Source organism: Carassius auratus, chromosome 5 (genome assembly GCF_003368295.1).
Source record: "Carassius auratus strain Wakin chromosome 5, ASM336829v1, whole genome shotgun sequence".
Lineage (NCBI taxonomy): Eukaryota > Metazoa > Chordata > Actinopteri > Cypriniformes > Cyprinidae > Carassius > Carassius auratus.
This window is the reverse complement of record NC_039247.1, coordinates 14623798-14651759: the sequence shown is the minus strand read 5'-3', so window position 1 is coordinate 14651759 and position 27962 is coordinate 14623798. Positions and strand designations below refer to the sequence as shown.

The window sequence follows — 27962 nt, the reverse complement described above, 5'->3', positions numbered from 1 at the left end:
CTGGATATTTTAGGCATTATTGAAATCCTGGCTGGGATGTATCCCATATGAACGGCGCATATGGCCACCCTAGTTAGAAGTAAAAAGCGAAATGAACTACACCATGGTCACATGACTATAAAGCCACGATCATTAGCTTCTGACAACTATATCAGTCTTTATTAAAAAACATTTGCCCAAAAGGTCTGAGATAGAATAGTTTGCAAATGCGTGATTCTAAAAACAATGAGACTGTAATAGATGAAAAATCTAAGATTATCTGTTTACTGTTATAATAGTTAATATCCTGATAAACTCTGTATTCTTATTAAGCCAGTTGTCAGTAGTAGGTATAATTTGAAGTGGCATGGTTTGTTGTACGATGACCTCCATTAATGAATTTTGATAAATGTAACATTTGCATTAGAGTTTTCTATATATTTCGGGCAGCAGATGTCCTTCATCAGATTTCTAACAGCAGACTGCTCTATGATTCCCTTTCATAATCATTTAAATCCACTTCATTTTAAGTTAGACTTCTATGGAACCTCTTCTTGAAGCAATATAAATTACAAGACCATCATGTACACATTCACATTATTTTAATTTGACCCTTTTAGATCTCATAGGTAAAATTTACTCTAAAATGACCAGTTCCCTCATCATTTCCTCACCCTTATGTATCTTTTTGCCTTTCTTTTGTGGAAGAAAAACAAAAGTATATTTAGCATAGTATATATATAGCAATTTTGGTTATCATTGACTTTCATTGTAATAGACAAAAACACTGAGCCATTTTTTTAAATATCTTCGTGTTCTGCAGTTGAAAAGAAAGCCGTGCAGATTTGGACATGAGGGTGAGTAAATAATGACAGAACATTAATTTTTGGGTGAACTATCCCTTTAAGTCTATATATTGTTGTCCCACACATTGTAGTATTGTACACTGTGTGTCTTGATTATAGTACCTGAATAAGGTTTATCCATATTTGCACAGAACACACATTGCCAGTATATGCACACAGGTGCTGCGGTGTATACCAGCTGATTTCCCTGTGGGTGGCACTCCCAGCATGCATGTGTCCTGGCTTGCTTCTGTCATTTATCCTGCTTTTGACTCCATCTCTTGACAGTTCCATCAGTTTGAGTTGCAGAGTGTGTTTTAAAAGCAAAGCAGAAGTCCTGACAGATTGACTGATAATGCTAAAGTAAAGCAAAGCGACCATGCATACATGCGCACACACACACACACACACACACACACACACACACACACACACACACACACAGACGTGAATCCTACACTGTGAGCATTGAGCTAGAAGATGAGAGATGGAGACAGACAGAGAAGGATGTGGACGGCAGTAGACAGTGTTGCTAGGAGACCACACACAGTGACTGGTGTGAGAGACATGGTTTCACATCCCTCCCCCATCCCTACAACACACTTCCTTTCTCTCCATCTGTTTTTTATGCCCGCTCCTGCATTCATTGTCTCCATATTCCCCTCCATTCATCTTTCTGCACTTGTCCTCCTGTCTGTCTGCTTTCGTCTATCTGCTCATGTTTCTCCCACTTGGCTCTCTCTCTTTCTTTCGCAGGCCTGTTGTCTTTCTAAGGACCTCCTGCCAGACGCTTTAACCTTCCCCAACCTCTCAAATGTGGTCTCCTTACTCCTCCTTTTTCTCCACCTTTCCATCTACTCTCCCGTTCCTCTGTCTCTATATCTAATTCATCTCTGTCTCTCTCTCTCATTCACACTGTCATGATTCGGCACGAGAGAGCTCTGTGGTTCCGAAGTGACAGGAGTGCAGTCGCCAAAGCGACAGCTGGCCGGTCACCATGACAACAGCCAGGTGCGGTGTAAAGGGACAGGACAATAAGTGAGGGACAGGTTATTATGTGACTTAACACACACACACATTCAAATATTGGGAAGCGCTGCAAATTCTGCCATGCAAATACAAGAGATGACCAAATTTACACAAGCAAAGTTTCAAATGTCTGCTGTTTATGTCGGTTGGGTGTGATTATTTATGCAGTGGATGTATTGCTCTGTGTGAGTATGATGTGTCCAAATCCCATCTGTCTCTGAGCTTTTGTGATCTGTGTGAACTGACCTTATGACCCACACTTTTATATAAACAAGCGTGTATGTCTTAAGTGGTTGTTGCACCTGTAATTGAACGCTTAAAGGAATGTCATGTACTTAAGTATGTGTGTTAAAAACATTTATATACAAAATGAGGCATGTGTGTATGTGCAAGGCAGTCTCGTTGTCTCCATGTGCAGTCAGTAGTGATATAATATAGTGGTGTCTAAAAATCTATAACAACACTGAAAATCAGGTATACACACATTTTAGGCTTTCTCATTTGAAATAAACAAGCTTAAAAACTTAAACTTAAATTATTAAGAAATGTTTCAACTTCTGCAGTATTTCAAGGTAACTAATCAAATAAGTAATTTGATCACATGACAGACGGTCAGATGGTCTTTCCTCCACTGAAGCACAAGATGCACTTTGGATCAACTCAAATCATGGCAGAGATATAAAGTAGAATTATGCAGATAGGACTGGCATCAATGACATTCTTGCTATTTACTGTATGTTGTTGTAACAAAATATGCTTGGAGGTATCAGTAAATGTGTTTTTAATAATGCTAAAAGCTGAATGTGCTGTATTTATACTGAGGTAAACCTTTGCAATTAGTATATAGTATCATTAATAATTTATTATTAGACTCACTTTCTGTACAGTTTGAAATAGTGTCTGGGATGCTGTATTTGTAATTGTCTCTTTTTTTGTGAAGTAACTGTATCTATGTTTTCTCAGGTTCTGTATAGTGTCTTATTCTGTGTTTTGCAGAGCATTATTGATCTATGCTTAGTGTGCCGTCAGTCTTAGGGTTGGGCTTGTGAGGAAAAACAGATGTAATCCCACCAGGTAAAATAATTTCTATGCTTCCACAGCTGTCTTGATTATCTGTCTGCCTTACCATAGTTATAGCCTAGGATAGCCTTCATGATTCCCATTTTCAAGTATCTCTATTAAACACTAAAATAAACCTGTATACCCTATTTATGCAGCTCTCGTGTGTTACATGAACATTGATCAATACATGATGTGATTATGTATGACAGTCCCTGTGTTGGGTAGGCCTTTGGCATGAATTTCTGGTTCAAGAGTTCAGACTCCGATGTAAGAGAGCTGTAATATAGACTGTAAAATGGGGGACATCGAAGCCATTGACATTACTGTCATATAATTTTTAGATTGTTTATTTGTTTGCATTTAGATGAAAAAGGGACTAATAGTTTTACATTTTCACTTGTAAAATTTCTTCAGGTTGGTTGAAACTAAGCTTGTAGTTGCTGGAAACTGTTGTTTACTCTGAAAACTGAAGCTTGATTTGTTCAAAATAACATTTTCAGTGAAATTTGCTGCAAAATTCCATTTCATGAATGTGTCTTATGCAGGGCACTCCTGCATTCCTCAGATGAGCACTCTGAGCTAGCCAGCTATTTGGGCAATCCCACACAGAGCTGAACACTGAACTCATACATGTCCTCACTGATGATGATGATGAGGACCTCGATGATGGAGCCGTTGGCCCCAGCAGCTCTATTTGAGCCATCCATTGCTGACTTGACTAATAGTCTCTTCAGCGGGGGCGCCGCCAGCTGCCTGTCAAGACAACATCAATGACTGCTGAGCCTCATCCTAAAGCGGAGCATGAACTCAGAAAATGCTTCTCTACCGTCTTTCACAAGCACCAGTGTCCCCGTCTAAGATAATTTTGGACTCTGAGTCACAGCTGAAGCACCCCTGATTCATAAAGGGTAAAGAAAGTAAGCTTGTGTCCCGCAATGGCAAGACTTCCCTCCAATAAAGCTTGTATATGCTTCCGAACTTTTGTCCAGATCTGGTGTTGGAGCATTGTGTTGTATTGTCAATGCTGGGTTTGCTACATTAGTTGTGTTTGCACCCACAAAATCCATTATTGTTATAGTGGACAGAGTGATTTTCCTTTTCACTGCAGCACAAGTGTCAGTCCCCTCGCTGCTGAGATCAGGCTTGGGAAGCCATACCAGGCATATCGAGTTAGGTCCTGCAAACAGTAGTATAAGGATACTCACTCTTAATTCACTTGCAGACCTCCCTGCTTCTAGGATGTGATTAAAATATCGGTACAGGACAATGATGCTCACACTCTCTGGTCTGAAGGGTCAAAATCAATTTAGCCAAGAGCTCTCTGTCTCCCAGACAGCGGGCTATCTTCCTGGGTACAGTTATTGATTCTGCTTGCTTGGGCATGGCTTGTGCCAGAATGCTCACTGAAAATTCTGCGGCTAGCAGCATCATTATCACTGGGGAGCTTCTTATCCCCTCAAGGTTTTCCAGAGGATGCTCTGCCTTGTGTCGGCTGCTTCCTCTGTGATTCCTCTGGGTCTGCTTCACATGTGGCCCCTCCAATTCTGGCACAAACCCATGCACCGCTGCACCTTGCCCATGTCAAGGGCAGACCAAAGTTTGGCTCCTGGTTCAGGCTGGAACAATGCCTGCACATCAACTGCTTCAAGATGATGGTGGTTTTTCTGCCCACAAAAACCTTCCTGCCAGCCTTAAGAGGCACCAAGTCCTTAGTCTGTTTGGATAACATAATGTTGGTAGCCTTTATAAATTGCAAGTAGGGCTGTGACGGTTGCTGTGACAACCGCATCACCGCGGTGGTCGGTTGCCACCAGGGGGCAAGAAACTCGACCGGAAGTTGAAGTCGGGTGGGGGCTGCCATCTTTTAGCAGAACTTCACTTGCGTTAGCATTCCCATTGACTCCCATTCATTTTGGCGTCACTTTGACAGCGAATAACTTTACATCTGAGGCGTTTAAAGACTCCGTTTGTCCATTATTTATTTCTAAAGATACACGACAATGTATAAAGGGCTCCATTACATTCTATTTTACATTATGGCCCCGTATAAACAGTTTTTGTAAAAAATAGGCTAACGATTGCGTCATAACCACTCGTCTCTCTGTCGCATTACCGTACAGACAGGAGGAGAAGCTCGCAGGCAATTAACTTAATATGGCGTACTGGCGTTACATTTTAAAATACTATACAAAATAATTAATCAGAATACTTACTCCTGCTCACTCACGACAAAGAACTCCCCGCTCAAGCTCGCCGTCTCTGCAAGATTAACGATGGCAGTTTGCACGCACAGCCACTTAGAAGATTTACATCTGTCAGACAGGTTGCTGACGTCGTCAAGCTTCGTTTGAGTCTGCGCGTCAGAAACGGAAGTGCTAAAAAACGCAAAAAATGGGCTTCACTTGTCTCAATTGAGTTCCAATGGGGTCGCTGTGTCCATTTCTTTTACTGTCTATGGTTGCCACCACGGTTGTCTACTGCCACCGGCGGTAGTGCATGTGACGTCACACACTCTATAGCAAGCATAATACAAAATTTAGTATACAAGTGTAATAACTGTAATAGTTGCAAATTTTAAGTCTATGGTAATTAACAAATTACCTCAAACACAACGTTTCCTTTAGATTGGCAGATTTGAGCGCAGGAAAATAGTTTATGCATTCAGCACATTAATTTAGTGTTGAGCCATCTGCATTCATGTCAGCCATCCGCGTTTACACAAGTTCTCGTGATCGCAAACGCTGGCTGGTGAGGTTTTCTCCAAACTGGCCAAATACAAACAAGACAGCGATAAATACAAATGATAACAAGAAATATGGCAACGATTCCTATTTCAAAGAGAGCGCGTGCAGATGAGGAGTTATTGAGCTCGCTTGGTGGTGGAAAAGTAAACCGGACGCAACACCACCGTGATGCAACAGGTTTAGTGTCTACACAGGACATTTTTAACTCTGTGTCAGTACCTCACAGATCGGACGGGGATTTATCATGCCGTGTTGTGCTGCATCCAAAGTAGCATCACTGATTATAATGAGTATTTTGCATGCTGCGCGCTTATTTTTAATCAAATTAATCAGAATTTTCAGTGGATTAATCATGATTAATCACTATTTGCAACTACACCTGAATCCTAACAATTTTTTTTCTGAAATGCATACCAAAAGATAAATAACAGGACACAGATACATAATTTTCATGTATTGATTCATCAATATGTGGTTCTTTTTTTCTGAATTTCAAAAGTTTAACATTTACTTAGATCAAATTTACCTGAGCACTATATCAAACCATGCCATTTAACTACAGATAGTGTAAGAGTTTTAGGTGAACCAGTGGTTAAATATAGCCACATATCTATGAAATTATGCATAGAGAAACTCGAAAGAATGAACTCAGAAACACAAACATGCGCCACAATCACATAAGCAGCACTCTGGGCACTCTTGTTTTTGGGAGGTGTTCATTTGCTCTGCCACAATACTTTAGGATCAATATTTTCACGTTCTGAAGGCTTCAAGTGCCAGTAAAACCAAGTAAAAATGCATATGCTTTTCCAAACAGCTGTAATTTTCGCTGCATTGCATGTAGGCGTTCTGCGCATGCGCAGTGTGAAACACAGGACGCTATAACACAGTGATCCTCAAATCTGGCTCGCGAGATCCACTTTCCTGCGAAGTTTAGCTCTAACCCTAAACTTCGGGTTAGATGCTATAGCCTTGACTTATGCCCCAGTGTGGAATGTTGTTCTATTGGAGTGAGGGCCCACTCCACCAGAGGAACAGCCTTCTCCTGGGCTTGGTCCAGCTGAGTTTCAATTGGTGAGAGGCAGCCAGCTGGTCTTTGCAGTCAACCTCCACTAGTTTTTATAATCTAGATGCCCCTGCCTTCAGGAACAGATCTTGTCCTCCTAGTGACCATGATCAGCTACAAGTGGAAAAGGTCCTAGTGATGTAGACCCTAGGCTTATGACCTTGGTCTCAATATTAGCTCGTGCTTCTTAGGAGCCCTTATTGTGGGCACTCTGGGGCGGGGCTCACTGAGTGGCTTCATGCTTAGCTCTGCACTTTTTTATAGCAAGGCACTATTGGATACATTGCCCAAAGCACAATGTGAGAGACCATTTTTAAAAGGAAAGCTACAGTTACTAAAGTAACCTTGATTCCCTGAGATAATAGGAAAGAGCATTGGTTAGACTGCCATGCTATAAAGCTAATTGGAACCTTATTGTAGAGTGTTATAAATAGATAGATAAATCTGAGACGGTCATCTGTGAGGTAGATGACAGGACCATGGTGCATTCCTGACTATGTCTCTGACAGAAAAAGAGCACCTAGCTATATTAAATGTTGTTCATGCATAACATGATTCTGACATTTTCATGGTGGCTTTCAATGTATTACCAGTAGTGGCTATTAAACACACCATTACACTTTATATGCACTGTACCCTGTGAGTGTTCCACATGTTTAGAGACAGAAGTAAGGAAAAAAAATGCTTAAAGTTTAATGCCCAACAACCTTGAACAATACAGGAAAACTTTAAAACTATATGTGCTTTTCTCACTAAATACATTTATAGCACCTGTAAAAGATGCTTAGGGCAGCTCTTTAAAAATATATATATTTTACACTTGTTTCTATGATGGTTACTGATAATTTGGTTCTTGGTTTTTATACTTATATATTTATTTATATATTCATTTATTTATTGTAGTTAACTGATTTTTTTTGTTTCTTTGTTGTTGTCTTTTGTTGCTGTCTTGTCCAGGTGACTTTTGCAATGAGATTTTGATTCCCTGTAAACCAGTCCAGGCCCCCTACAAGCCCAGGCCTGAGATAAATGGCCCAGTTGAACCAGTTGACTATAGTTACTACTACTACTAGAACCTGGTTGTCTTAACATTTCCTCTCTGATGTTGTTTTCTGTTTATACAGAGAGGCTTTAAAGGGAAACTCCACCCCAAAATGAAAATGTTGTCATTAATCACTTACGATCATGTTGTTCCAAACCTGTAAAAACTTTGTTCTTCTTCAAAACACAATTTAAGATATTTTGAATGAAAACCATGAGGCTTGTGATTGTCCCAGACTGCCAAGTAAAATACACTGTCAAGGTCCAGAAAAGTATTTTAAAAAAGCATAGTCAGAATTGTCCATCTGCCATCAGTGATTCAACCATAACGTTATAAAGCAATGACAATACTTTTTGTACGCAAAAAAAAAAACTTCCGTTGTTTTTCTCTAGTAAAAATAAAAATAAGGATGTAGTGTTTTCTTTCAAATCAGAGTGTAAATATACGTAGAAAATGTATCCTTGTCGTGTGGCTGACACAGAAGAGTTTAAGCTGCCTGCGTACATCTCAGAATCTCCAAAATTGTGCTACGCTGATGTGACACAGAGGAGACAAATTGTTGAATAAAGTCATTATTTTTGTTTTATTTGCATATAAAAAGTATTCTGGTCGCTTCATAATGTTATGGTTGAACCACTGATGGCAGATGGACTATTCTGACTAGGGCTGTGCAATTAATCGAAATTTAGATTTTGGCTTCCAACGATTATGAAAATACAGTAATCAAGATAAAAAACCAGATATCCATATCTTGTAAGACAGATTATAGTATTAGTCTACTTTACCCATCACCCATTATTGATCAAATAACATAATCTATAAAGGTACAAAATGCATTTACTTATACATATTTGAGAATCAAGATATTTCCTCAAGATATAGTTACCATGTTTAGAAATATTTCAAATAAAAAGGGGAAAAAAATAAATATATCAGACATATATCTGCCTATATTAGTTTTACAGTGCTATTGTGGCTACTGTGTGAAATGACCCACTCGTGCCCCTAAAAAACGTGAGTGCATGATGCCCCTGGATACCCCTGATATATAGTAAGCAGAAGCTCGACTTACAGAAAATTTTGGCAAAGGAACGATGAAATCAGATGTTTATCTACATACAATTTCTACTGGCAAGAATGTAGGAATATGTTCTGCCAAAACTTTCTCTGTCATGTATCATATCTCTAAAGTTGTTGTACATAAAAAGTCTGAGTCATATATTATAATATAAGCCGTATACATCCATGACACTCTGTATTGCTCCATATTCATCTCTAGCTCCTCTCTACTGTAAGATATGACCCAGTTTACTATGAAGTTTAACTTGGAGGCATGGGTTTAATGAGTAATTATATAAATTCATTTATTTTTCATTCATGGATCTTCCTTGAGTTAGGCAAAGACTGGAAGTTAAACTGCATGTGGGATCCAAATAATACCTTTGGTTGTGTGTGACTTTATGAACTGGTTAGTAATACATGACTGCATAAGTTGGTGCGTGGATGCAAATGAATCATTATATGATGTGTTTGTGTGTATACTAAATGTGTTTGTTTTCTATAGGACACTAAAACTGTGTGAAAACACTGGAGTCAAGCTATATTCCTGTTACATAGGAATACTGCTGATACTCTCAGCATACACACATCTGCACATTCAGCAACATACTCAGCTAACCCACTCACCTTCTTGTCATTGCTCTCTATTTCTCTCAGTCCCATCTCTCTCCCTCTCCCGCGCTATCTCTTTCTATCTGTGCTGGGAAAAACACTGGAAAAGCATAGCAGTTGACAGCTGTATCCATTTTAGCCAATCAAAACTCTCTCATACTACCCAGCGCTCAAACTCTGAGCACTCTGTATAATATCTGCCCCACAACAAGCAGCTCAAACGTGCTTACTCTCTCTCTTCTTTTCTGGCTAGCTTGTTCTCTCTCCTGCCAAAATGCCTGTGTACTACATGTGACAGGCTGCATTACAGACTGCAGATTTATACAGGCACAGCCGGGGCAGCCCGGGGGCCTGCAGCCAACTGAGCCAGTTGCAGCAGTGATGATTTCAGGTCACAACTTGAGGTTTTCTCTCCTTTTATATCACATGGGTGATGTGTAAATGTGCGAGACAGATCTGAAGGCAAAGTGTGAAAAATGATAAAAAAAGAGAGAATATAACACAGTGTTTCCCCGATGGTGGGCTGCAGTCCTGTTGTGAAAGAAAGAAAAAAAATTGAAATGCAAACAATCATATATTGTGATATATGAATGTGAAAATTCATTGTATTTTGGCACAGTTTCATCTGTCATTTTTATAGACTTGGTTAGTGTAGTATAGAAGTCTTGTTTGTGTGAGAATAACAGTGTTACTTTAGTACTATATTTTATTATAGTATTTATTATTTTGACATTCAGTTTTTATTTTAATTTTAGTTCAAGATTTAATAATTTTGTCATGTGTTTCTCTTATTTTCAGATATTTATATTTTCTATATAGATTTTTTAATTCAGTTTTTGTAATGCATTTTTATTTCATAATATTTCTTATATTTAATGTTGTATCATATTTATATTATTCTTTCAGCTTTACTTCAGTTAACAAAAAAATATTTTCAGTATTTTTAGTAACAAACCACAATCATTCTTACATTTTAATTAGTTTAGTCTAGTTATAACAAACAACTTGAAATTTCATTGGAAAGTATTATACATTTTGTTCAAAACTCTGAACCTTGTATAAAGCATAAAAATGAAGGTCCTAATGAATTTTTTATAGATATGTGCTTGTAATCCCACCAATGATCATAGGGGAATATAAACAGCTTATGTCCAGGGGGAGAAGGGACTTGTGCTTTAGAACCTCTATTATGGACAGTTAGTCCAAACTGTCCCTGTTACTGTTCCCTTTTCCACTTTAAAAAAGAACAACATGAATAGCACTCAGCAAATCAGAGTATAGGTGTAGAGAATGCTGAGTAAAGCAATTTCATGAAGTGTCTGTGCTGAGTTAATTGTTTCAGTTCAGTTTGGACAGTTGGGGTTTTATGTTATCAGAAAGAATGGAATGAATTTGCATACTTTTGAAAATGCAAACTACTAACCAAGTGCCTGCATTTTGCTCTATTACAGATAACAGGGACGAGGGAAAGCTTTAAAATCCCTCCCCCTGCTCCTGATTGGTCCTCTATACCATGAGCTCTGGCTCCGCCCAGGATGTGGTGGTGGAGAATTTCCTGCGTGACATAGAGAGGCGGGGCCAGTGGCTGCACTGCGCTGTTATTGGCTGTGAGGAGGAGCATCCTTGTGGCGACATGAACCTTTTGTACCGCAAAAGTCGACTGGATTGGAGACACAGAGATCAGGAGGGCAAGAAAAGGTAAAAGAAAGAAAGAAAGAAATCTGTGAGCCTGCTGTAGGAGAATGAAGGGATTTGTGAGGAGAGAGAAGGATAGAAGAGGTTAAAGAGATGCCTTCCAGAGCTTAAATGAAAGATAAAGGGAAAAAGGGAGCAAGGGGAAGATTAGTAAAATCCTAACTCTATAGGGAAGGTGAGAAAAAGGTGAAACTGAAATAGAAGAGTAGAATGAAAAAAGAGAAGAGAGAGGGAGTGAGATGGATGAATATGACACAATTAAGACCAAGTAGTCTTAACTCTGAAATAGAGACATTTGTCTTTCATAATTTATGCAAAGCATCCAAATCATCTTTCCAACTGAGACACAGAAAGAATGGAGAGAAAGATAGCAAGATATATACCAACACTATCTGCCCCTCTGGTGTCCCACTAGATCAGCCGACATGAAGTGAAGTCAAAAACAGCTGGAGCTTTGGAAAACAGACTGCTTTGTCTAATTATCTTACAAATAAATGCAATTATCCCTATTTATTCAGGTTTTTATTTTTAATTAATTAACTTTAATTAGAAATAAGTTACTTTTTAATTAATCTCTCCAATATACATACAATTTGACAATGATAGAAAAAAAAATCACGTTTTGTGGCCAACAGATTACAACAGATGACTTTCAATAATATTTTGTCAGAATAATTTAAAATAAAACACAAAAAAAAGACTTGATGTAAACGCTACAAATGAATTTAGTTTCACTCAATATTAGAATTTGCTTCATTTTTTGTTAAGATTTCATGAAGTGAGCATGAACAATAAAATATGCAATTATCGGCTGATACAGATAACTTAAAATCTCTTTATTTTTTTTCCTAAAATCAATACCATTTGATTCCAGCAACTTAAAATATCTAATATCTAACATAAAACGTATATGGTATCAATATCTATAATAGTTAATAATCACTTTTCACTGGGTTTCAGTACCTTGCTCAAGGGAAGAGAGCGCGGTTCATTCACTCCCTCTCACCTACAACTCCTACCAGCACTGAGACTCGAACCTGCAACCTTCAGGGTACAAGTAAACTCTCTAACCATTAGGCCACAGCTGCCCCCAAATCATTAGGATGTACGCCAAAAATCATTAGGATATTAAGTGAAGATCATGTTCCATGGAGATATTTTGTAAATTTCCTTAAATAAAGGAAAATCTTATTTATTCAGCTTTCAGATTATGTATTATTCTCAGTTTAAGAGAAATTGACCGTTATGACTGGTTTTGTGATCCAGGGTCACATATCACAAATATCGACGAATGGGATGAGATCCGGTTGAACTGCACTAGAGAAGGCAACAAGTGTTATCACTATGTCAGAGACATGCTAGCTAGGCTTCCAGGTTTAAATCATGCTCAAATTGATTTGATTTTGACGCAGTATTTACACTGAAGCTCGCAGCAGGCAGCTATGGTAAGAGGCATGACATTTCCCGACATGGCAACGAGTGCTGTCAATCAGAACACAAACTGGCCCAGCTAACCAACCACAGCAGCACATCTCGTATTTCAGAAAGCGGGCCTTCATTTGATACAGGAGCTATTCGAGCCTTTCATGCCAGACTGGGGAGAGAGGTGTTGTAATAATGTAAAATATGTGAAAAATAATGTTGTTTATTTCGAACAACCTAGTATGAGAGCCTGTTCTAGTACACCCTCAAAACAAAATCAAGGCATTATAAAAGAGCATAATAGGACCCCTTTAAGACAAATACGTTTCTTATGTAAGTCTGTATGTTACTGTATTCTGCAATGCTTTGTTTACATCTTCAACTTTTTTTGAGTGCTTTTTCCCTTCTGCAATTCTTCTCAGCTGGACAGGATTGATTGCAGTTTTAATGCTTCTTGGCATTACTCTCTCTCCCTCCATCTCTGTGTTTCTAGATGAAGAGGAGAATGCATTAAGATGATTGTCTCTGACACCTGTGCAAATGGACATCGAAGCACTTTTCATCCATTCTGTGTTCTACATTCATGACACACGCAGAATACATCCTGAGCTCAGACAAACATGCTGTTTTTAGCCGCCTTGGTATAAACTACTCACACATGCAGACATACATGTGCTGTCACATCAAACATGCTTTTATAGATGCACAATATCTTTAAGGAGTTATCTTGGCTCCTTCCACCTCTTTCTTTCCCCTTCACAGAAGTAAAGAGATTCACAAAAGGTCACCCACGCATGCTCTCTCTCTGTCCACTTCCTCTCTCGTCCTCCTACTCGATCCCTCCATCCTCTTCCTCTCTGCTGCTGAATGCAGATGATTCTCATTCATTCATCCCTCCCTCCCTGTTCACCTCTCTCTTCTCCCACATCTTGAATGGATGAATCAAGTGAGTCACTCAGCATGTTAGTAAACTGATTCTGCACACTAATGTGCATTTAAACTCCAGACTCAGATAAAGCCATGTAAGAGCCACATGTTGTGCAGCCTGAAGCAAGACAGCAGAAATAGAGCAGACATGAATTGCTTTAGTTCCTCGTACCTTTGAGCTTTCATTCTGCCATGTGAAGCATCGTGTCAAATGAAACCGAACAACCTAAAATCTTCAGCTATGAGAACAAACCTCATATGACTCACAGTCTGTTCCCTCTCATTTTGCTTTCAGGCACAGATTTTCTTGGAAACCTTTTTTGGCACAAATGGGTTACAAACCATAGCATTTATTTTCTGCTCTGATTAGTGTAAAACTTTACTATACACTACCATTCAAATGTTTTAGGTAAATAGGTTGAATCTAAAATTAATGTAAAATGAATATAAATTCATATTATGTAATGGCATATTTTTGATAGTTTCTGAAAAATTTACATTCAGTTTTATAAAGTTACGTTATTTTTTTATTGAACCCAATGTAATTCCACATCATCAGGGGAAGAAATTACACATATACGGAGTTCTGTCATGAAACTTTGATTACGCAGTCTGATAGGTCTAACTCAATCTGATGTAATGACATCATTATCACATGGCACAGTTGACTGGTTCTCTCCTGTATTTGGTAGCCAATGAGCTAACTGCTCGACATTCAAATATATGACTAGAGCTTGCCGTAACAGTGCAGCTTGCTTCAGAAACTCTCCACCTGCCCCAGCTACACCTGTATAGATCTGCTACGAGGGGATTCATGTATGCTATGGGGTTATTTAATGTATGTTATATTTTGCAGCAGCAATATTTCTTACATGCTCACAACAGCATGGTACTTGCTCATCTGCAGCAGCAGCGTAGCGGATCTATTCCGCCAAGACCAAATACATTAACATTGTCATGTAGATCCCTCAGAGAACTGTCATAGAAATATCCTAAAATAAACATCACACAATGAGACAGTAATTAATGAGACACAATGAGACAGTAATTCGATCCAGTTGTTTGTTCTGAATATTTTACTATGGTTTGTAAAACTGCATGTCCCTGATCTATTTTATTATAGGATGTTCAGACTCATCAGACCTTTTTTGTCCAGATTATACCTGGGCGACAGCTGTACTGTGAGATCTCAATGGCCAACTCAACTGTGTGCCCTGCTTGCGCATCATATCCTGTGGTGCTGTTCTTTTCTGTTAGTGTGTGTCACACTCTACTAGCTCAGCATCTTCTCTACCTTCTGCCTGACAACAAAGACTCACACACACATGAACACTCACACACACTGCTAAACATTGTATTGATGAGTTGCTTCCATCTGGACCTTGTGCACATCAACCTTCATAAAGGTCAGAGGAGGGGAGCACAGTAATCTCTAAACAATTTTACACATTTTAAAGTTAACAGGAAGAAGTTTGTGAACATCTAATATGACAGTTATGAAATAATCAAAATTGAGATCTTAGTAATAGCTATGATAGTTTATCCTAGACAGCAGTGGAATGAAAGGAGACTTTTGGTTCAGTAACATTTTTTATTAGTTTGTTTGCTTTTTACTTTTTCTTTCTGTCTTTCTTTCTTTCTTTCTTTCTTTCTTTTTATTTATTTATTTATTTATCTTAATATGAACTCAAACATTGTTACATCATGTAATTTGTTCTGTGAAGTTTGTGTTTTAATACTATCCACATTACTTATATTACTCATTGTCTGTTTAATGGAAAAATATTTTTTTCTCTCTCTAAACATTTGTCTAACTCACTCCATCACCAGAAATCAGCATCAGTGATCCATTTCCCTTTAATAGTGTGCATTTGTGTTTGTCTGTACTAATGGCAGCCCTCTATTTACCACCCACAATATGCTGCTTACCTGAATTAGCTTGTATCTGTGTGTGCATTGTGTGCTCTGAGTTTGTGTGTTTGGAGAAAAAAAATCAGCAAACAATAAACAAATGACAGGCTAGTTGCCTTGGAAACGAGTAGAGCATGCTAGTAGATTCAGGAAAACAGAAAAGATGCAGAGAGAGGGATGAAGGGAGAGACATGGCCTGCGGGCAAAGTCTTTTTTTTGTGTGTGGGGAAGATAAAAAGCTTGGCCTATTAAACTGATCAGCTGAGATCAAAAGATCAGCTGATTAAACAATGTTTGCAAATGTGTCTTGAGGAAATATTAAAGGAATAGGTCGCAGGCTGGCATGAACCGCTTCCTCTCATCATTCATCCTGGACTTGGGGTGGGGTGGTGGTCTGATTTTGGATAGATTTTGTGAACCAAAAGTACTCACCAGGACATTAAAACCTGAAATTGCCTACATTGTGGGAACCTCAACAAAACAGCTTAAATGTCTGTGAGGGTATGGTTTAGGGTTAGGAGACAAAAATCATTAACTCAGTATGAAAACAATGTAAGTCAATAGAAAGTCCCTATTATAGCTGAGAGGTGTATTTGTGTTTTATGTGTGTAGGTATTGGTCTGTGTGACTGTGCAGTAGTAGGAGGGATGTATAAACTCCGGAAATGAGAGTGTACAACGGGGGCTAGAGACAAAAATGAAATTGACTGTGAGCTATTAATAGAACCTTTATCAGTAGAAATGAGGAGAGAGAGAAAAGAGGAGATTGTGGGAGGCCTACAGCACAATGAAAAACAAACGTATTATTCTAATCTGATAAAAGTGTCTCTTCAGAGAAATAATTTCTTTTTTCTCAATTTCTTTCTCTGATCTTCCCATCTCCCATAGCTCCAATTATAAAGATGCCTCCTCTGCGACGGTGGGGAAGGTTCGGGATCTGGCATCATTCCGGCGTCATTTCCGAATGGGATTTATGACAATGCCAGCATCCCAGGACCTTTCACCTCACTCTTGCGCAGCTGCCATGGCACCACGCTCTCAATCCTGCCATGCTGTGGGCAGCGGTGAGGGAGAGGAAATGGAGAATGGCTTTTATCCAGACTCAGACCCCCAAGACCAGTCAAATGCCTCCCGCTGTCCTCCAGCCAAACCTAAACGCCACCCCAATACTCGTCTCAGCTCCACACCCCAGAAAGAGCATCCTTCCCGGGGGGTTCACGCACCACCAGATACTCCACCACCTCCACCTCCCAATCACCCACCCAAACACCCAGAGAAGCGGAATGGTTAGTGGGCACTACTCTTGCGACATGGGACGTCTTTGAGACATGTGTAGTTATAGTCTCATCAATCATCTTATCAATGTTAAAGTTAGGGATGTGAATCAATTCTTTGAAAAACATTATTTACCTGGGATAGTTCATGTGTAGAGGCAGTTCTCATGAATTGGTGTATTTCTGATGCTTCAAATATAGATGGGACATGACTAATCATAGTTTACTTGTTTTTAAGTTCAGTTTTGGGTGTGTTTGGAAAAAGATGGTACCACTAATAGAACATGAAGTACATTAATAGTATGATGTTACTTGATACTAAATGTGTCAAAACAGTTTCAAAAGATTTGTTGCCATGAAGTTTGAACTAACACTTCAGTGTTTAGCTCTTAAGTATAAGCACTTATGATTCATAACTATAAAACTATCCATTATTCTCTTACAGTATGTTTATGTTGTTGCAGTGTAATTTGGGCCTTTATTCTGAAGGACGGTTAATAAAATTTGAATGTAAAACGAATGTTCTTTTCCAGCACAGGAAAATATTTTATTCATGAGATAAAACCTAAGAAAGCAGCTTTTCTTGTATTTTAGTATTATTTAGATACAATATGAAAAAGAAAAGGTGATTTAATAATTGCTTCACACCAAATAATATATTCAACATGGTTAAAGAAATATGTTGCAAACATTAACATCTCAGTATTTTAAATATTATATTTATACAGAATTTATTTAAAAACAGATTGTCTACACTGGTCACAGAAATTAACGCATTTTCCCCCAGCCTTAATTAAAATGTATTTGTCTTAATGTCTAAAACTTACATAAATAATAACCAAATTAGTGTTATGTGTGCGGAGTCATTTGCAAGTAATTTGCTTAAAATTGATTTCAGACTTATTTCCAAATTAATATTCAACAAGAAATAATGTTGGGTCGGAATAGATTTTATCCATAGATTCAGTTTTGAGGGGGATGGAAGAGTTATAAAAATTAAGAAATATAATGAAACATCAAATCATAGGGCCAGGAACTATATTAATAAAGTAAAAAGAGTCCATTTTGATTCAATGTAACCAGAAAGCTGTACACACCTGACCTTTGTTCTCTCTTCGCCTTTATTTGTTAAACAGCAATGAAGAAATCTGATTCAGGTGAAATGCCAGGACGGAAGGTTCCTCCCTTGAAGCCCAAACGGAGTCCAAGCACACATCTCTCCTTTGACCCCCCGTCCTCTCGGGTCCCACACCCGACCACACCTCTTCTCTTCCAGAGCTCCGAAACCCCTCCACGAGGTGAGGGGGGAGATGACGAGCCAGTTTACATTGAAATGGTGGGCCAAGTCTTTACCCGAGAGACTCACAGCGCCCCTACTCCTCACCCGCTCACGCCGTCTGCCACAACACCTGATTCTGAATCAGACCATGGAGAGGCCATTTATGAAGAGATGAAGTACCCCCTACCAGATGACGTGGCTCGAGAAGCCCACCGCCGCTTGCCACTCAAACACGAGCGCATCAAGTCTTCTAAAGCGTACCACTCCTCCATCATCTCTTCATCCTCATCATCTGCCTCTTCCTCACTCCCTCGCCCCTCATCCTCCTCTCCATCCTGTTCCTCCTCCAAGTCTAAAGCAGCGGTCTCCATCTCTCACTCCTCTCCTCTGCCTTCGTCCTGCTCTTCTGCATCCTCCACGCCTGTACCGCAAGCCCTCTCCTCCTCACCACACCCTCCCCGTGCTCCCACACCCTTCCTGCTGGCAGGATCCAAGCCTGAACATGAGCCCAGCTCCAGTAAGATCCCGGCACCCTTCCCCAACTTGCTCCAGCACAAGCCTCCGCTCCTGGCATTTCCCCAGCCGGCTGCTGCCTCCAGTGGGGTAGGGGCTCAACACAAAACCAGCTCGTCTAAGATCAGTGTGCAGTCGGCCTCCAGTCTGCCAACATCTATTAGCACCTCCTCCAACATGAGCTCCACTAGCACTTCCAAAGAGTCCTCTGGAGTCGATAAGGAACGAGAGAAGGAGAGGAGGGAAGGACAGCTGGGGCCAGCACCAGGACTCAGAGCCCGCAGTCATTCCACTCCTCTTCCTCCATCATCAAAGTCCTCCTCTCCATATTCCCACCACCATCATCACCATCACCCTCACCACAGGCCTTCCCACTATCACCATTACCGCAAGCCTGAGAAAGAGACGTCGTCATCAAGCAAGGGGTCAGGACAGTCCTCCACTCAGACGCAAACACAGCCAAAGGAGGGCAAGTCTGTCAGCTTCCTGCTCAAGTCTGAGAAATCTGAGAGGGAAAGGGACCGAGAGAGGGATCGTGAACGAGAGCGAGACCTGAGCACACCATCATCCAGTCATTCTGATACCTCTGCCTCATACACACACACTTCTCAAACGGGCACGAGCACCACGCCGACCCCGAGTCAACCATCATCATCCACAGCAGCCCCTCCACCTTCCACCTCTTCTTCTTCCACTCAGCGGCCTCCGTCTCGCTCTCACATGCACCGGTCACAAACCCCACACTTGTCTCATGGTCTTCCTGCTTACAAACCTCCCTCCTCTGACAGCCCCCTGCTCTGGACCTACCCCTCGGTTGGCTTTCGCCGCCCACCTGCCTATGATAGCCTGCGCGGGGGTTCACAGTTGCCATCCTTGCACGCAGACCCCACTAAAACTGGATCTGCAGCCCAGGCATTGCAGGCCAAGGCCGGGTTCATTCCCTGGGAAAGTGCAGCTGCCTTAGGGCTCACCGAAGAACAGGCTTACTGGCCCATGCACCGAAAATTATCATTCAGCCATGGGAGCCGAGACACTGAGAGTGAGTAACAGTTGTAGGGATGGTGGAATAAGTATGAGGGATGATTATTGAGGGAATTCTCTTTCTATGGTACTATCGTAGATGCTTTATTGTGTTTTTCTCTCTAATGCTCTGTAGAGGAAGATGGAGGTGCATGGAATGGCAGTGCAGATGCTCTATTGCGGAAAGAGAGGGATGATCTAGGGGCCATGCGGGGTGGTGGACACTCTGGAATACCTGTGTGGGCAACAGGGAGACACAGTGAGAGCTTGGCTGGGGCGGATGGACCACCAGGGTTGAGAGGATTGATACGAGCAGGACTGCCCTTACCCTGCCAAACATTCCCAGCATGCCGCAATGGAGGTGAGATAGAATTTAAATGACGTTAGCACAGATTTTGTGCCATGACTTCAATAGTTAAAATTCTAGTGTGTTTATGTTAGAGATAAAACATTTGTACACTTACAGTTCATAAACAACTGATTGAAAAGATAATTTGTTTATGAGCTTTAAGTTGATGCTAGCGCATGCTGCTGGGATTAGTGTGCATCGGTTTCGTTTGAAAAGCATAACAAAACTGTAAACCTAATAAACTGTGATAAAAAAAAAAATAGAAAAAAAAAAAAAAACATGTAACACAATTAGGCAAGCAACACACAATATTAGCTAGAAACAGCTAAACATATGTTATCCTAGCTAACTAGCTGCAGTACCTGTCACAGTTATGAACCATACATTTCCGGACATTTCAGAACCTTATAACTGTATGCCATTATGCATTAAGGAGTAAATTCACACAAAACACTTGAGCCACTTTAATTGCAGTAATGCAGCACACTTCATGCGTTTTAATCACATACCACCCGGAGTCCAACTTAACTAGCACTTTATGCATGACATTGTGCAATGCACATTTAAATAATGTCAGTGTCCTTTTTTACAATGCAAACACACCTGCTTTCAATGTAAATGAGGCTCATTATAGAATGCAAAGCATTCGCAGATGTCAGCACTATTTGCCTTGCGCAATTAATGTTGCGCTATTAGTGGAAAGTAGGGTGGAAAGCAGGCTGAATTTCATTAATATCTGTAGAAAGAGTTTGTATGCTGCTTCTATTCATCAAGGCAGCACTAATCCATCAAATGATGATCTAAGGACACAAGGAAAAAAGATGAAACTTTTAGCTGAGCCACCTTTCTTCATTTTAAAGTGTAATTTAGGTGACTGGATTGCAATGTTGGTGTCCCTGCATGCAGGTCATCACTGTATTATCGTATTTTCATAATTCCTTTAAATTAACAATGCTATCAGCAGGCACAATTACTTTTTTGTGATGTCCTCCTCAAAGTGTTGTAGTATGCATTTCAACCATATTATTTCCGCAAGATAGGCACTGGTTATGTGACATGCTATTTCCATCATTATTTTAGATTTGACTTATTTTAGATTATTTTTCCAAAACTATAACTTGACTGTGTGTTTGATCTATAGAGTTGGGTCGCCTTGGTAGGTCTTCCTCCACATCGGGAGTGAGACAAGTGGGTGGTGATGTTCAAAGGCAGAGCAGCCTGCCGACAAGAGAAGCATTCAATCAGGTAACGCATGCCAGCACTATTAAAGTTGTCACTAAATTCACATAAACACACACTCAGAGAGATATTATACACCCGCAGTGTTATTGTTTCCTCAGCCCTGTTTAAACACAAACTCATCCAGGAACAACTGTGATAACTTTAGGAATTGAGCTCATGAAATGACTTTGGACCTGCAATACTTTTTAAGTGGAACACCAAAGAAGGTATTTTGAAGAATGTTTTAACTGGTTTTGTTCAAACAATTAAAGTCATGGAAGTTTATTTTCATGGTAGGGACAAAATACATTTTTCAAAAAATCTTATTTTGTGTTCCACAGAAGAAATAAAGTCATATGGGTTTGGAACCACATGAAAATGATTAAATGAAGAAAGAAATTCCAGATTTTTGTGTGTGGGGGGTCAATCATCCCTTTAACTAATGTTAATTTATATAACTTGAAATGTTTTTAAAAAGTATTTGTATATGTAGAAATTAACATTAACCAAGATTAAAGCTGTCATTAAATGGAATTAGTGATCTTTTTTTTTCTCCTTTATTGTCATCCAAGTGGTTTATCCAAGTGAAAAGCCTTTTCAAATTAGAAAAAAAAGTATGCAGATTGCGTAGGGCACCGACTCCCGGGGGTGCGCTATCCTAGTTACTCAAAAAAACAAAACAAAAACTCTCACCTCATGTTTGCAGATGACTGCAATAAAATAAAAATCAACAGTTACATTTTGAATGCTCCAGGAGATCAGTGTTGATTTCCAGAGTGTCTATTTACACTAAATAAAAATATTTATCTGCCCACCAAAGTGTGATTGGGCTAGTAAACACTACAAAAGACTATTGGTGAGCAACAGCTCCAGTGGCGCTGTAGTCATTTTGATGTTTAGACTTTAGCCATGTTTTTTTTTCTTCTCCCTTTTCAAATCTTAGATTCCATCGGAAGGGCATTTATTTAAGGAAATATTCGAAAAATTGAAAATAAAGTCTCAGGTAGGGTTAGGGTGTATAGGGAGGGCTTTATTGTCCCAATAAAGTGGCATCTCATTTTTTATTTGAATTAAAATGATAATTTACACTCACACTCAGTATTGCATACTGTTTTATACTTTACTACAATATTAAGGTGCAGATAATTGCCACTATTTGCACAAATAGTAGAAAATCCTTCTATGTTATCATAATGTAAATGGAATTTATAGCTATTTGAACTTGGTGTAAATAACATATCCCTAAGAAAATAATGCTATTTTAATTAGTGTAAATAGTCTCTGCCGTTGATTTTTGACTCAATTAATTATTGTTTATTTTGATAATATATTATCTTTTAAAATGTTTTATTTAATGTGTGTAATTGTATCCTTTTTTTTATTTGTTGTAGAGCTAAAGTTGTATATTATCTAAATAATAAGTTTTAATTACAATTTATTTATTTATTTACTTTTTTGTTTTATTAAAATTCTACTTTGACCCCCATAGTATTTTTTTTTTTTTTACTTCCATAATATTTGGGGAAGGGGGCACAACAATACAAATCTGCTTAGGGCACCCAATGTGGCCAGGAACAGCCCTGCAGAGGCGAGTTATGAGGGGAGGAGACATTAATGGTCATGATTAATGATTAAGAGGGCACCCGATCTATTAAAAAGTAATAATGTGCATAAATAAACCGTTTATCATTAACACTGCAGTATTCTATAAAAACAGTCAACAGTCAATTCTGGTGTGACTAATTCATTCTGTAATTATTGTTTCTTCATGATACCTGATGCATGGATTTTTATAAGCTCCATTTAACACTTTTATGTTGCAACAGTGTAACATACAGGACATTTTACCATATTGAACTCCAATGTACAGAATTCTACAGGTTCTTCTAAAAAAGGAAAACAAATGTGCATTTTCTGCAATGACCTTTAATTCACCTCGTACACCAGCCTGACACTCTGAGAAAACCCCAGACAAGTGTGCATTAGAATATTGTGCTTTTCAGTTGAAAGTATTCCCTGAATACTTTGAAATCGCACAGGCTCATTCAGCCTCAGTCGGTGTAGATACTGCAGTAATTAATTAAATTCAGTTCAGCTGGTTAACATGCGTAAGTGTAATTGACACCAAGCTTGACAGTTACGGCAGGTGATCTGTAACTAATTTGATTCCGTTTCTTGCCCCTGTGGCTGCTGTTCCAGACAGTCATTAGGTAAATCACGGAGCCCATTGAGTCACTAGCATCCCCACCCAAACACGTCTGTAGCTGCACTGCACTCCGCTGCAGGGTCAATGAGTGCAGAGAAAAAGGGGGATGAATACAGAGCGTGAGGCAGGCACAGAAATGCAGCAGAGGGAAAGACAGACGGAAAGTGAGAGAGAGGGAGCACAGAATAGAAAAGAGAGGGAACAGATGCAGCACATGGGCGGAGAAAACAGGTGCAGCAGTAAGAGAGTGCTTTTTTCAGTCTGTAGCAGGCAGACAAACAGTCTGTGAATGATCAAACTCAAACCTAGTGGCACTGCCGGTGTCTCTGCGTGTCAGTCGGTGACAGGCTTTGATTCTGCCGTCTGACTGTCTCTTTCAGCAGTTTGGTAGAGAGCCATTTTGGGAGTTTAGTTTGTTGGTTGTGTGAAAAGTAACAAGAAGAATCCAGAGAGACTCCAAACATGTAAAGCATGTTAACAGTTTACAGACAGGGATGTTCCACTTCCTATAGGTCGAGTGGCGTGTGGGTTGTGTTATAGACAGACTGGCGTGAAACTGGCAACACATTCAAGAAATAATCTTTCATTTTCAATCTTGTTGGATGTTAGTTGCCATACAGAAGCCTCTGTTCTTTTCCCCTGGTGTGCTGTTGTCTGTTGGCAAAGGTTCACATGCTGACACAGTGTGTGTGTGTGTGTGTGTGTGTAACACAGGGATTGACTCTGTGAGCTGATATGACCTTCCTTCTCAGAGCAGGGGGATGGGATGGGTGCTGTGAGTTGGCGCTATGCCGCTATCTGGTGGTGTTCTTTGATATAGCAAAGAGCACACACCCAGAGACCAAACAAACATTTGAAGTGGACAGTGTCCATCACAACATGATGGTCAAAAATTAAAAATAAAAAGAATTGTGATTAAAAAAAAGAGGAGTCCTTTAAAAAAAATCTAAAATAATAATAAAAAAATGGAAATATGGTGAATATTAGAAAATGGTATATTAAATCATATTAAATAATAAATAATCGTAATATTCAATTTTAGCATGGCAACTAATAATTTTTTTTTTTAAGTTACTAAGTTACTAAAATGACTAAAATATAAATAAAATTAAAATAAAGCTAAATAGAAATATGTGTGCAAGAAATATTAAAATAATAAATAAAATAATAAAAATGACAAGCACATAACAAAATTATTTAAACTTAAAAAAAATGATAATAAATTGAAAACTGAAAAAAAAACTAATAAAAATGTTAAAGAAATAATATAGTAATATATAAATAATACTAAAATAGCACTGATGGCCCTCAGTGCATCTCTCACTTGCAGCCCGATGGTGAAGTTTACTGCATCTACCAGCAGAGGCTAATTACCATGCTAACTAGCCAAACTTTATACCTTCCGAAGCAATCAGTCACATGGCTAACCACTGCATTTCATCTGCACTGAACTATCCAAATTCTGAAATCTTTTCTCCATTTTCTTTCTCTCTTTTCTGTCTGTGTCTAGTTCCACGCTCTCTCGCAGGTTCAGGCTCAGGCTCAGTCTCAAGCTCCCTGCAGTCCGTCTCTGAGCCGACAGCAGCAGTACCAGCACCAGCAGCAAGTCCAGCTCCAGTTCCAGCAGCTGGCTCAGCTTGCCGCGCAGGCCCAGGCTCCCCTCAGCACGGGCACGGCCGGCACCTCCACAACCTCGGCCCAGCGTGACGGCAAGCTCCTGGAGGTGATCGAGAGAAAGCGCTGCCTGTGTAAGGAGATTAAGGCTCATCGTCGGCCAGATAAGAGCTTATGTAAGCAGGACAGTATGCCTATTTTACCCAGCTGGAGGAAAACGCCGGAGCCCCGCAAGACTGGAACACCGCCCTGCCAGAGGCCACAGGCTGTGGTGTGGGACACGGCCATCTGACCAAGGCAGAGAGAGCAGACAGTGGGTAGGGAGTAAGAAAGACATGACTGAGAGAGACAGTTAGAGTAACAATCTATTCTTCTTTTTTTCTCTCTTTTGTGTGTGAAAAAACTAAATGGGGAAGTAGGGGGAAATGAGAGAAGTGGCCTTTGAGTGAAGAGATTAAAATAAGACTGGAAAAGACAAAGCGAGGGCATTTTGCTCAGAGAATAGCATGATTTAGATTAAATCTCTCTGTAGAAGCAGGAGAAAATGTGTTCCACACGATGTTTATGTGCCATACAGATGCAGCAGATGAAACACACACACCGAGTCTGAACTCTCTGCAAATACAACCTGTGCTGCTGAGTTTACAACCTTTTTGAAACACACTGGAAACCTTTTGGAACAACGTGAAATATGAATATAAACCATTAGTGAGGAGAACTGACATTCTTTTTCCTCCAAGGAATGAAGAAATGATCGAAACTTGATGTGTAAAGAATGAAGAGACGCTGAATGATCATAGTGGAGCTTTTCTTCATTTCATAAACTGTCTATGTCTTTGGGCTTGTGTGTTTTTACTGACCAGAATTACTCTGTTATGCTGCTGTTTCCTGGGCACCCACTAGACTGATGTTTTTTACATTCCAGAAGAGTGTCAGAATGTCTGTGTGCGAGTGCGTGTGTGTGTGTGTGGCGTCATGGTGAACTTTGTAAGATGTATCTTTGCATTGGAGACGTGTGAGGTTGGAAGCAGAACAGACAATATGGTGAGGAGTACAGGGGAGCGTGTCAATAAAACACAAGATTCTACATGTATACACACAAAAACAAATCAAACACATTCAGAAACAGGAAATGATGATGAAGGGCTGTGTGGTACTGTCTTAGTTTGTAGAGGAGATTCGTTTGAAGTCTAATTACTGCCCATTGATTGAGTGCCAATTTGCTGATTGTCGTGACACGTGTGTCTGCGTATTTGGGGAGTAGAAGAAAAGCTGTTCAACAAATGTTAACGTGACTTTTGTAGCAATATTTGTTAAAGCAGGAGTCTGATCGTTAACCCGGTCCAATACAAAAACATGATGGAGAAAAAAGACAGATCTGCATTGCATTATCATAAGCTCAAATCAATTGTGTAAAATTCACTTATTGAAAAGATCGGAGATAGCAAGATAGGAAATAGAGTGAGGACCAATGCACTCGTGTTAACACGAGGTATCCTTGTGTTCACCTAAAATCTGTCTGACCACCATATTTAAGCATCTGTTTACATTGAAGCTGTACCTGAGCAAATCCGGAGCTAACGTCTAACTGTATTTTTCAGTCTTTTTAGCAGCACAGTCTCATGTGTGAATCAATTGGGGTTGCAAAGGTGTTTAATAAGATGTAATAACATATATAAAAGCTCTTTGTCAGTCTTATCATACTACAGCCAGATTAAGCAGTCCAGTTACCCTGTCCCTTAAAGAAAAATCAGTTTTGGAGCAAACTTCACCTCTTCCCACTGTCCAGCCCTCATGTGCAAATGCATATAGAGAAATGCACACACAAAAGAAAGTGAACCACATGACATTGAGATTAAACGAGAAGAAAAAAAAGTGTTAAATCTGTAAAATAAACATGTACAGCTGTACTGATTATGTAGCAATTATTTCCACTTTCATACTTGTAATCAATAAATATATTGTAGCATATAATGTATAAAAGTACAAGGTGTTTAATTGTTTTATAAAGAAATTTAGTAGTTTTATCTGTGGCTACCTGTCTACACTGTACTGAATGGACCGCTGAAAGACGAGCAGTCTCTACTAAAGGCACAGTCTCAAACACACACACACACACACCAACCAATGTTTTTTTCTGGCTAATGTTATGCAAGTCCCTTTAAGCAACTGAAGTCTGATCACATTCATTCCCTTACCAACACACTCCACCCGGTTCACTGGAATATCACTTGGATATTTTTGAAGTACTTCTGCTGCTATATTGAATTTCTATTATTGCTTACATATCCTCACTGCCGTTGCTTTATTTATTTTTTCTTTATTCTTTTGAGTGCTCTTCGATTATTTTTTTTTTTTTGGGGAACATGTGGTGGAGTTTTTAGGAGTGGTACCCTCTGTAACTGTTGGCAATTGAATGTTTCTCAGTTGTTGTTGTGGTTGTATTTAAAAGTTGTTGTTATTTTTCCAAATAGTTAGCACCACCAACCTGTACAGTTCTCACCCTGGCAACACTACTGTAAATATGATGGCAACGTTGCAGTGATGTTTCCAAGGGTTTGACATCTTGTCACCATGACACTAGGGTTTCACTGCACCAACCGGGTGGCCATTTGAAATACAGTCTTTATCAAACAGTATGAGTACCACAGTAGAGGAGGGCTGGTGCAATGCATGCTGGGAGTTCTTGACAGATTCCCTTAATCATTCAGCTCAAGGTTGGGCTGCGTCCCAGTCTATATAAATTGTGCCCAGTTTGTACTTCAAATATACGAAATAATCATCTAGTGGCAATTTATTAAAATGAAAAGGGTAACTTAAGTATTATTGGGTAAACTAGTTTACAGAAACTGTCGGCTTTGCGTGTCTACATAAATGGTGGCCATATTATGAGTGCCATAATATATTGGTATGGTAAGATACGGTGTACCTTGGAAATCACTGTAGTGCTATATTTGCATTGATATCGTCATGAAATAAATTTTATATGATGAAACAAATACCACGTACAAATAACAGTGTGTGTGTTTGTGTGTGTGTGAGGGAGTGAAAGAAACTGTTGCTAATGCACGTAGATTTCACATCTTCTTGTCCT

General features: G+C 39.5%; 1 protein-coding gene across 4 annotated transcripts in view; it reads left to right on the top strand.

Annotated features, from left to right (window-relative positions):
- Positions 1 to 27863, top strand: part of LOC113077505 (neuronal tyrosine-phosphorylated phosphoinositide-3-kinase adapter 1-like) — a 36816-nt gene extending 8953 nt beyond the window's left edge. The window contains exons 2-8 of one of the 4 annotated variants that reach the window (XM_026249884.1): positions 9692 to 9829; positions 10890 to 11136; positions 16281 to 16678; positions 17803 to 19497; positions 19615 to 19839; positions 20969 to 21072; positions 24765 to 27863. In XM_026249884.1, coding sequence (XP_026105669.1) covers positions 10952 to 11136; positions 16281 to 16678; positions 17803 to 19497; positions 19615 to 19839; positions 20969 to 21072; positions 24765 to 25160 — 3003 coding nt within the window. In that variant the 5' untranslated portion in view covers positions 9692 to 9829; positions 10890 to 10951 and the 3' untranslated portion in view covers positions 25161 to 27863. Of the gene's footprint in view, positions 1 to 9691; positions 9843 to 10889; positions 11137 to 16280; positions 16679 to 17802; positions 19498 to 19614; positions 19840 to 20968; positions 21073 to 24764 lie in introns of all 4 variants that reach the window. The other 3 variants (XM_026249877.1, XM_026249872.1, XM_026249889.1) reach the window with 3 other exon arrangements.
- The last annotated feature ends 99 nt before the right edge of the window (positions 27864 to 27962 follow it).